At 42.0% G+C, this 12,107-nt stretch overlaps 1 protein-coding gene across 1 annotated transcript in view; it reads left to right on the forward strand.

Annotated features, from left to right (window-relative positions):
- Window positions 1–12,107, forward strand: part of LOC136883237 (lysozyme) — a gene marked incomplete at its 5' end in the record, with an annotated part of 464,330 nt that overhangs the window by 420,029 nt on the left and 32,194 nt on the right. The window contains one exon of the mRNA XM_068229762.1: window positions 11,719–11,896. Within this exon, the coding sequence (XP_068085863.1) occupies window positions 11,719–11,896 (178 nt within the window). The remainder of the gene's footprint in view (window positions 1–11,718; window positions 11,897–12,107) is intronic.

Below are 12,107 nucleotides of genomic sequence, written 5' to 3' on the forward strand. Positions count from 1 at the left end.
ACTCTGTTGACATTCCGAGGCTGAGTGGACACCGTTCCAGCCCTCGTACCACTTTTCAAATTTCGTGGCAGAGCCGGGAATCGAACCCGGGCCTAATCACACTAACCACTACACCACAGAGGTGGACATTCTGTAAACTGCCGTTCTACTTATTGACCATTTCGCGTCGTCAGTCAGTCTTGCTATTTCTTGTCCTTTCACCGTGTTGTTGTTTTCTGTACGTTACGTACAGTTTAGAATACATTGCAGTATTCTTTGTCAAGGCGACTGAAATACCGCTACTCAACCCGAGGTAATCAGTCTCCCAGGCAACAGTGTGATTGCTGATTACCTGATTGTGTCCTTCCGGTCTTCCTCGGATACGACGTGTAGGAGTGGCGACGAATCCTCTACGCCAGAGGTTCTCCAACTATTATGAGATTGTACCCTTCACTCATGTTTAAAAGTTCAACGTACCCCCACGGAAAAATTCCTAAATGATAGTTTAAAAAAATAATAGTGCCTAACACGCCCAGTGGCCATGATCGTTAAGGCGATGAAGTCTAAGCGGTCTGCCACCGAGGTTAGCCTGTTCGAGTCCCGTTGGTCGAAAGATTTTCACCAACAGAATGTTGGCCGGCAGGGTAGAGGAGATGGTGCTATAGCCTACAATTTCTAAACACTAGATTGCTTGCCAAAAGCCTGGATTAAATTCCAAACCTCTCCGTAGAGCTCATATGGAGTGAGTGCATATAACGCTGTTGATGGTGATTCGTCCGTCGGATGGGGACGTTAAGCCTTCAGCAGATCCCTTGGTGCTATTCGACAGGAGTAAGCTATGTGCTGGCACCGGATTTCACCCTCTCCCTACTATCATATATCACGTCATTCATTTCATCTCCTCTGATGATTTTAATGTCAGGAAGGGCATCCGGCCATGAAAACCCGCCACGACAGATTAATCTCATCTCATGGCCGACCCCGACGGGACAAGGGTTGGACAAACAACAAAATACTGCATATTAGTACCTGGCTAATTATTAAGCATTTTAATTGATTATAAACCATAATTTTAAAAACATATCGTAAACAAGACGAGGTTATGAAATTAAAGGAGGAGATAGTATTAATGAGATACCAGTCACTGTCACCACTTTTGCGGTTTTGGGAGACTCGAGGTCCAGGAGTTACTTTTTACTGAGATGGGATCAAATCTGTTAGCATGAGCTCAGAAATCCTGCGCTCTACCACAGTCTAATATATACAGTCGCGAAGCTCTGATGATATTTTTCATCCGAGTCGACTACAGCGCTCCAAGCGGCGAGGAACAGGAAACGTTTTACATTCACGTACCTACCACTACAGTCTAAAATGGTCATTACTTCTGAACCATTCAAGCAAACAGTGTACTGACAAGGTTACTGCAGTCCTTATAAAATACTGGAGGAGGTCAAACAATTTATTTCGAAGAGGAGTTCGAGGATAATATCTAAATATTTATTTAATCTTAAGATTTTTTACCAAGGACTATAACATAAAATTGATTCTAGACGGCAAGCGGTTGGAAATAGCTATATACCATCGCGGATTTTTTTTTTTTTTTTTTTGTAGAGGTTTCTATGCACTGCAATTCGTACGCTTGCACTTGGGGTCTATCGTTGACGGTTCACGCAGCGTAAGCCAAGAAAGCAAGTGACCGCACGACCAACCGACATTTTTGTCTCTTTCTTCATATTTTATATCGGATCACTATCAGGGATACTTATTTCACGAGCTTCGAAATATATTCAGAAATATAAGTTATTAGCACATGATAATGTTAATGTTATTGGTTTTACGTCCCACTAACTATGCATTTGAGCACCTTCACCACCGGACTGAGACAGGATCGAACCTGCCAAGTTAAGCTAAGAAGGCCAGCGCTCTACCATCTCAGTTGCTACTCAGCCAGGCTATTAGCACATAACAATAATTATAGAAAATATAATTTTCATTCGGTCATTTATATCTGACACTTGCTGGTACAGAATGGGGAGCCAATACTCATGTTCTAAGATCAACAGCATTATCGTTATCATATTCTGTTGCTGAATACTGCTGCCCCTCTTGGATCAATAGTGTTCACACAAAGAAGATCGATGTACAACTCAGTCAGGCAATGCGCATAATCACGGGTTGCATTCGGAGCACGAACACACTATGGCTTCCTGTTCTCAGCAATATTCCACCTCCAGCCCTAAGACGATCAGAAGCTCTCCTAAAGGTTTGGAAGAACATTCAGCAGAACCCCCAACTACCCATCCATCAAGATATTACGCACACTGAACATCAACGACTGAAATCAAGGAAACCACCCTGGCGTACAGCAATGGATGTTGAACGAAGCTCTTTTCATGTTAACAGTTCATGGAAAGCCCAGTGGGATCAGTCTTCAGTAGTGAACAAACATCTAGTTGAGAATCCTTCCAAACGAGTACAAGGATTTGATCTTCCAAGACGACAGTGGAGAATCATCAATCGAATAAGAACTGGGCAAGGCAGATGTGGTTATCTGTTGTGCAAATGGGGTTGGACTAGCTCTTGCAGATTTTGATTGTGGTGTCTCTTCTCAGTCAATCCACCACATTGTTGCTGACTGCCCAATTCGGGCTTTCAAAGGAACGCTAATGGACATTCACCGCACATCGGATGAAGCAGTTGATTGGGTCAAAATGCTAGACCTAGAGATATAGTATTGTACGGACTTGTGGCTACGCACATTTATCCTGAACTATATACATGTGTGTACATAGATTCATCACACGATACATAAATAAATAAATAAATAAATAAATAAATAAATAAATAAATAAATAAATAAATAAATAAATAAATAAATAAATAAATAAATAAATAAATAAACCGTACGAGCTCTAATAATGGAGATATTCAAGAGTTTATTACAAAGTGTAGCAACAGCCAAGCATTGCTGACGAGGAAGTATTGTTATGACAACATAGTAGCAAACTAACTGGCTATGTTAATTGTTGTCGTGATTGTCTTTATAATATGCACAATAATAATAATAATAATAATAATAATAATAATAATAATAATAATGTTATTTGTGTTACGTCTCACCAACAACATTTAGGTTTCCTGAGACTCGAGGTGCCGTAATTTTGTCCCACTGGAGTTCTTTTACGTGCTGACAAATTATAGCACCACACGCGTTTCCATAATATGTTGACTGCTTTTAATCAGTACGGTGGTTCTACTTTAGATATTGACAACACGAACACTGTTCACGTAGTGAACCACTATAATTATTATGTGCTAATTAATTGTTTATAAAGGGTACAGATCTCTGCACATGGTTATGATGGTATTCAGGGGTTGTAGTAAGGATGTAAAGAAGAGGGCATATAAGTCTCTGGTAAAACCCCAACTAGAGTATGGTTCCAGTATATGGGACCCTCACCAGGATTACTTGATTCAAGAACTGGAAAACATCCAAAGAAAAGCAGCTCGATTTGTTCTGGGTGATTTCCAACAAAAGAGTAGCGTTACAAAAATGTTGCACAGTTTGGGCTGGGAAGATTAGGGAGAAAGGAGACGAGCTGCTCGATTAAATGGTATGTTCCGAGCTGTCAGCGGAGAGATGGCGTGGGAGGACATCAGTAGACGAATAAGTTTGAGTGGCGTCTTTAAAAGTAGGAATGATCACAATATGAAGATAAAGTTGGAGTTCAAGAGGACAAATTGGGGCAAATATTCGTTTATAGGAAGGGGAGTTAGGGATTGGAATAACTTACCAAGGGAAATATTCAATAATTTTCCAATTTCTTTGCGAACATTTAAGAAAAGGCTAGGAAAACAACAGACAGGGAATCTGCCACCTGGGCGACTGCCCTAAATGCAGATCAGGATTGATTGATTGATTGATTGATTGATTGATTGATTGATTGATTGATTGATTGATTGATTGATTGATTGATTGATACTAGCCGGGTTGAGTAGCAACTCAGATGGTAGAGCGCTGGCCTTCTTAGCTTAACTTGGCAGGTTCGATCCTGTCTCTGTCCGGTGGTGAAGGTGCTCAAATACATAGTTAGTGGGACGTAAAACCAATAAAATTAACATTATTATGTGCTAATAACTTATATCCTCCTCTGCGAACCATGTGGCCTTGCCGCGGTGGGGAGGCTTGCGTGTCCCAATTATGCAGATAGCCGAGCCGCAGGTGCAACCATATCGGATGGGTATCTGTTGAGAGAACAGACTAACGAATAGTTCATCGAAAGGGGGGTAGCAGCCTTTCGGTAGTTGCAAGGGCGGCAGTCTAGATGATTGACTGATACGGCCTTGTAATAATACTCAACATAGCTTAGCTGTGTTTATACTGCTACACCGCTGAAAGCAACGGGAAACTTCAGCCGTAACTACGTCCTGAGGACATGCAGCTCTCTCTGTATGAATGATGTACTGATGATGGCTTCCTCCCGGGTAAAATATTCCGGAGGTAAACTAGTCCCCCATTCGGATCTCCGGGTGGGGACTACACGAGAGAGGGCGATCATCAGGAAGATGGATACTGACATTCTGCGAGTCGGAGCGTCGAATGTTAGAAGTTTGAATCGTTGTGGTAGGTTAGAGAATCTAAAAAGGGAGATGGATAGGCTAAAGTTAGATGTAGTTGGTATAAGTGAAGTACGTTGGCAGGAAGAACAGGATTTTTGGTCAGGCGACTACCGAATTATCAACTCGAAATCAAACAGGGGAAATGCAGGAGTTGGTTTAATAATGAATAAGAAAATAGGGCAGCGGGTAAGCTACTACGACCAGCACAGTGAAAGAATTATTGTCGTCAAGATAGACACCAAACCAATGCCCACCACAATAGTGCAAGTCTATATTCCTACTAGTTCAGCGGATGATGAAGAAATTGAAAGAATATATGAGGAGATAGAAGATTTAATACAATATGTAAAAGGTGATGAGAATCTAATTGTGATGGGAGACTGGAATGCAGTGGTAGGCCAAGGAAGAGAAGGTAGTACAGTAGGAGAATTTGGATTGGGACAAAGGAACGAAAGAGGAAGTCGGCTGGCTGAATTCTGCACTGATCATAATTTAGTCCTTGCCAATACTTGGTTCAAACACCACAAACGACGGCTGTATACGTGGACGAGACCTGGAGACACTGGAAGGTATCAAATAGACTTCATTATGATTAGGCAGAGATTCAGAAACCAGGTGTTGGATTGCAAAACTTTCCCAGGAGCAGACGTGGACTCTGACCACAACTTGTTGGTCATGAAATGCCATCTGAAGTTGAAGAAATTGAAGAAAGGAAAGAATGCAAAAAGATGGGATCTAGACAAGTTGAAAGAAAAGAGTGTGAGGGATTGTTTCAAGGAACATGTTGCACAAGGACTAAATGAAAAGGCTGAAGGAAACACAATAGAGGAAGAGTGGAGAGTCATGAAAAATGAAGTCAGTAGGGCTGCTGAAGAATTGTTAGGAAGGAAGAAAAGATCAACTAAGAATCAGTGGATGACTCAGGAGATGCTAGACCTGATTGACGAACGACGAAAATACAAGAATGCTAGAAATAAAGAGGGCAGAGAAGAATACAGGCGATTAAAGAATCAAGTGGATAGAAAGTGCAAGGTAGCTAAGGAAGAATGGCTGAAGGAGAAGTGCAGGGATGTCGAAGGCTGTATGGTCCTGGGAAAGGTAGATGCTGCATACAGGAAAATCAAGGAAACCTTTGGAGAAAGGAAATCTAGGTGCGTGAATATTAAGAGCTCAGATGGAAAGCCACTTCTAGGGAAAGAAGACAAAGCAGAAAGATGGCAGGAGCATATCCAACAGTTGTATCAAGGTAAAGATGTAGATAATTTCGTTCTGGAACATGAAGAGGCTGTTGATGCTGATGAAATGGGAGACCCAATTTTGAGGTCAGAGTTTAACAGAGCTGTGAGTGACCTAAATAGGAACAAGGCACCTGGAATTGATGATATTCCCTCTGAATTACTGACTGCCGTAGGAGAAACCGGCATGGCAAGGTTATGTCATTTAGTGTGCAAGATGTATGAGACAGGAGAAGTCCATTCCGATTTTCGGCAGAATGTTGTTATACCTATTCCCAAGAAAGCCGGTGCTGACAGGTGTGAAAACTACCGCACCATTAGTTTAGTATCTCATGCCTGCAAAATTTTAACACGTATTATTTACAGAAGAATGGAAAAACAAGTTGAAGCTGAGTTGGGAGAAGATCAGATTGGCTTCAGAAGAAATGTAGGAACACGTGAAGCAATCCTGACTTTACGTCTGATCTTAGAGGATCGAATCAAGAAGGACAAGCCCACGTACATGGCATTCGTAGATCTGGAAACGGCATTCGATAATGTTGATTGGACCAAGCTATTTATGATTCTGAAGATGATAGGGATCAGATACCGAGAACGAAGAATTATCTACAATCTGTATAAAAATCAGTCTGCAGTGATAAGAATCGAGGGCTTTGAAAAAGAAGCAGCAATCCAGAAAGGAGTGAGGCAAGGCTGCAGTTTTTCCCCTCTCCTTTTCAATGTTTACATTGAACAGGCAGTAAAGGAAATCAAAGAGAAATTTGGAAAGGGAATCACAGTCCAAGGAGAGGAAATCAAAACCTTGAGATTTGCCGATGATATTGTTATTTTATCTGAGACTGCAGAAGATCTCGAGAAGTTGCTGAATGGTATGGATCAAGTCTTGGGTAAGGAGTACAAGATGAAAATAAATAAGTCCAAAACAAAAGTAATGAAGTGCAGTCGAACGAAGGCAGGTGATATAGGAAATATTAGATTAGATAACGAAGTCTTAAAGGAAGTAGATGAATATTGTTACTTGGGTAGCAAAATAACTAACGATGGCAGAAGTAAGGAGGACATAAAATGCAGACTAGCACAAGCAAGGAAGAGCTTTCTTAAGAAAAGAAATTTGCTCACTTCAAACATTGATATCGGAATTAGAAAGATGTTTTTGAAGACTTTTGTGTCGAGCGTGGCATTGTATGGAAGTGAAACATGGACGATAACTAGCTCAGAAAGAAAGAGAATAGAAGCTTTTGGAATGTGGTGTTACAGAAGAATGCTGAAGGTGAGATGGATAGATCGAATCACGAATGAAGAGATACTGAATCGAATTGGTGAGAGGAGATCGATTTGGCTAAATTTGACGAGAAGAAGAGATAGAATGATAGGACACATCTTAAGACACCCAGGACTTGTTCAGTTGGTTTTTGAAGGAAGTGTAGGTGGTAAGAACGGTAGGGGTAGACCAAGGTATGAATATGACAGGCATATTAGAGCAGATGTAGGATGCAATAGTTACAAATAATGAAAATATTAGCACATGATAGGGTGGCATGGAGAGCTGCATCAAACCAGTCTGTGGACTGATGACTCAAACAACAACAACAATAACTTATATTTCTGAATATATTTCGAAGCTCGTGATATAATACAATATCCCTGATAGTGATCCGATATACAGTAAATACGAAGAAAAGGACAAAATGGTCGGTCGGTCACTTGCTTTCTTGGCTTGCGCTGCCTGAACCGTCAACGATAGACCCTAAGCGTAAGCGTACGAATTGCAGTGCATAGAAATCTCTACAGAAAAGTCCGCGATGGTATATACCTACTTCCAACCGGTTGCCCTTTAGAAGCGATTTTTTTTTAGTTCCGTTTGGGCCTGCTATGGACCACGTGGTTCTTATCTCTAGCAGCTTTCTTCTTTGACCAGTACTCCTTCATTCTTGCACTGTGAATGTCTTTTCGCTCCTGAGTCCATTTCACACCTCCTCCCGGACGTACTGTTTTTTCTGTTAGTGACTGGAGAGAGTTTGATGTTCTGATCAACGTTCTGTACCTATTCCTGTCATAAATTTCACTGGGAGCAATGTCCAATTCTTGAAGGTCTTTTCTGACGAGTCTTGCCCACTTGGCATTAGTCGCTTTCCCTCTAGAGATGGTGTGAAAGATTCTGGAGGTGAGCCTCTGATTGTCCATTCTCATGACATGACCGTAGAAGTTCAATCTCCTCTTCCTCATAGATGTTGTAATGCTCTCCAATTGTTGGTACAGTTCGTTGTTGTGCCTGATTCTGTACTTGCCTTCTTCTTTAATGGGGCCCATGATTTTTCTCAGGATCTTCCTTTCCTTCAGCTCCAGTTTTCTAAGTTGCCCTTTTCTTACCATGTTTAGGCATTCTGAGGCATATAGTACTGACGGTCTCACTACAGTAGTGTAATGCCTGATTTTGAGGTTAAGGGAGAGGGATTTGGATTTGTACATACTCTTACATAGGTGGTAGGCATTTTCCAATTTGATGCATCTGCTGTTCATGGCCTGATCTTCATTCATGTTTGGGGTTATCCATTCTCCTAGGTATTTGAAGGAGTTAGTCCTTTGTATTGTTTTGTCCCCCAGTGGGATTGATTTGGGTGCATCTTTGATGTTGGTGATAAACTGTGTTTTGTTGATGGCGATCTTCAGCCCTACTTTAGCTGCTATGTGGTCGAGAGAGGATAGTTGATGGATAGCTTCCTCCACACTGGATGCCAGGAGTGTAAGGTCGTCTGCGAAGGCTAAACAGTTGACTGTTAACTTGTCTTTCTTGTAGCCAATTCTCAATCCAGAGTCATCCTGTAGCATTTTCGTCCACTCACGAATGACTTTTTCAAGTAGGCAATTAAAGAGGATTGGAGATAGGCCATCCCCTTGTCTAACACCTGTTTTGATCTCAAATCTCTGGGACAGTTCCCCTCTGAATTTGATTCTGGCAGTAGTGTTGGTAAGAGTTGCTTTCACTAGATTCAAGGTTTTCTTATCTAGTCCCAGTTCAGCGAGTGCCTGGAAGAGTGACTCTCTATCTACTGAATCGTAGGCCTTCTGAAAGTCAACAAATGTTGCCACGTAGGGTGAGGCGCTTAGGTTTTTGTAAGTGATGATGGTTTTGAGGTTCAGGATTTGTTCGGCGCATGACCTTGACTTGCGAAACCCAGCCTGGTACTCTCCGATGCAGGAGTCTAGTTGAGCCTCTACTCTTGTGAGTAATACTTTGGAGAGTATCTTATACGTCACTGATACAAGGGAAATCCCTCTGTAGTTGTTGAGATCTGATTTGTCGCCTTTTTTGTGCAACGGGTGGATGATAGCTGAAGTCCAGTCGCTAGGTAACGCTTCTGTCACCCAGATGTTTGATATGATTTCATGGATACTTTGGATTGACTCCTCATCAGCGTATTTCCAGAGCTCTGCTATGATTCCATCCTCGCCCGCTGCTTTGTTACATTTCAATTCTGAAATGGCTTTCTTGATCTCCCCCTTTGTTGGTGGGAGAGAGTCCGACTTAGTAACATTCTGAGGTTCGAAATGCAGTTTCTCCTTGGGTTCCCTTGAATTTAGAAGGTTGTTGAAATACTCTGCTAGAACTGTGGTGCACTCTTCATTGTTCATTTTCAGATTTCCGTCAGCTCCCCGAAGGTGAAGTGTAGGGGCTGAGTAGGGTGTTATTTGAGATTTAAAAGTTTGGTAGAAGTCTCTAGTGTTGTTTCTTTGAAAATCCCTCTCTGCTTGTTCAATGATATTTTTATTGTACTGCCTCTTGGTGTTCCTGATAATTTTAGTTGCAGTTTTCCTAACTTCTAAGAAGTTTTTATGGTTTTCCAGACTATTGTTACGGTTCCATTTTAGCCATGCTTGCTTTCTCTCTTCTATTGCTTTGTCACAAGTAGTTGTCCACCATGGATGTTTGTTCTTTCTGACTGCCGGGATGGTGGTTGTCGCTGCATCTATTAGTGCCTTCTGTAGTTGGGGCCAATCTTTTTTGTCTTTGTTTTTAGCCAGGGTCTCTGTGAAGTTATTGTTATCTTTCAGCCTGGCTGGATTGAACCTTGGAATTCGTGACTTGATGCAGTGGTTTTCCCTGCTGCTTTTAAGAGGGATGAAATTTGTTTTGATCAAAGAAAGATAGTGGTCTGAATCAATGTTTGCGCTTCTCAATACTTTGACATTCAGCACTTCTTTGCTGTTGCTTCTACTGATGGCTACGTGGTCCAGCTGGAATTCCCCAAGCATTGGGTTAGGACATCTCCAAGTCATGGCTTTCCTAGGAAGGCGTTTGAAAGCTGTAGATTTGAGGACTAAGTTGTAATTTCTGCACAGATCAATCAGTCTTTCCCCATTCCTGTTGGTCCTCTTGTGGGCTGGGTAATCTCCAACTATGTTCTTGAATTTTCTCTCTTTGCCAATCTGGGCGTTAAAGTCTCCCATTAAAATAGTTATGTGGTGTTTTGGGATCCGGTCCATTGTCTCTTCGAGTACCCTCCAAAAGGTTTCCACATTTTCAATATCTTTCCTGTTGGTGTCATTAGTAGGTGCATGGAAGTTAACAACTGTGTATGCTTTGTTGAGAGTTTTAAAAGCTATAGTGGACGTTCTTCCATTTGGAGATGAAAAGGAGATGATGGAGTTGATCATTTTGCTGCTGACTATGAAGCCTGTCCCCAAGTGAGGCACATTCTTCATCACTCTTTCACCGGGTTGCCCTTTGTAGATCCGATAACCTTGTGATTCTATCACTTCTTGATCGAGGAATCTGGTCTCTTGCACAGCTGTTATCAGGATGTTGTGTTCAGTTAAAACATCTAGCGTATGTTTTAGTTTTCCTGTCTCTAGGAGGGAGTTGATGTTGATGGTCGCCAAGAACTTAAAACGTTTCTTCTTCTCACATGAAGGTGCAAGCTCCCCAGAATCCAAAGGCTTGCTTGCCCCATCAAAACTGGGGGTGGATTTTATACCACCTGGGGTAGTTTTTCCGTTGGTCGTTTTCTCCATGTTGCGAGAGTTAAGAAAAAAGTTTAGGGTGGTTACCCGCAGGTAACAATTTGTTAACTGTCAAGGTTGTAAGCCTTGAAGCCCCCAGCACTGATCTGTTCGCCGACCCAACTTCCCGCTGGGATTGGTACCCAACCTTCCACTGGGTTGCTCGGCTTAGCAGGGGCACCTCTTGCAGGTTATGTGCTGGAGTTGGAGTGAAAGAGGCTAGTTGGATTCTCTTGCTGAATCCAATATCTTCATGTTGCAGATGACTGGCAACAACGCATTTCACTCCCATTTGCCAGAGTCATAATGACTCCTCCCAGGTTGATTCCCAGGACCCAGAAGCGATTTTATGTTATAGCCTGCGGTAAAAAAATACCCCCTTATAATTATATAAATATTTCGACATTTTCCTCGAACCCCTCATCGACATAAATTGTTTGACCTCCTCCACTATTTCCTAAGGATTAAAATAACTTTGTCAGGACATTATTTGCATGAATGGTTCAGAAGTTATGACCATTTCATACTCTAGTAGTAATACGTTCCCTGTTGCCTGCTAGCAAGTTGCCTCTACCTCGCCACTAGAGGTGCTAATATCGCGCCAGCTGTCAAATGGATGAACCTTCCTCTTATTAGAGCTTCGCGACTGTATATATCATTAGACTGTGTTTCTACGATCTGAACCATGCATCCCGGCATATATTTCAGCCTTCGTCCTGCCTTTGTTTCCCCGCTACTTCCCTCCACCAAAGAGAACTGGACTATAAGTTCAGGAGGCTACTGTGTCAAACGTGATAATTTTAAGTTTATTCTCCACCTTTGTCAGAATTATGCCCCAAAAGGTAAATGTGTGATTTAAAACATTCCTTGCTGTGTTTTTCCAGCCTTCGTACCTAATCTCCACCAGGCATGTTTGCGGTGTCTGTGTAAGGCTTCTTCGGGATGTAACTTGAATCAAGGCTGCGATGGAGGATACTGTGGCCCTTTCTCCATCTCAAGGATCTATTGGGCTGATGCAGGCCGCCCAGTGCTGCCTGACGACGATCCAGACCGGCGGGAATGTGAGTAACCATTCTTTACCTTTACTAAATTAGTTTCTTTATGTTTATAAATACAATGAAGCTAATACTCTACCCATGCTTTCTGCAACCTCTGAATCGCAGCAAACTAGGTTTGTGTCTTTTCGGTTCTGTCGAGCGCTGTCTCTCACCAGTGCCCGAGATGATCACTTCCATTCCATAGCAACTGGTATTCCGACTATCAGGACCACTT

Source organism: Anabrus simplex, chromosome 1 (assembly GCF_040414725.1).
Source record: "Anabrus simplex isolate iqAnaSimp1 chromosome 1, ASM4041472v1, whole genome shotgun sequence".
Lineage (NCBI taxonomy): Eukaryota > Metazoa > Arthropoda > Insecta > Orthoptera > Tettigoniidae > Anabrus > Anabrus simplex.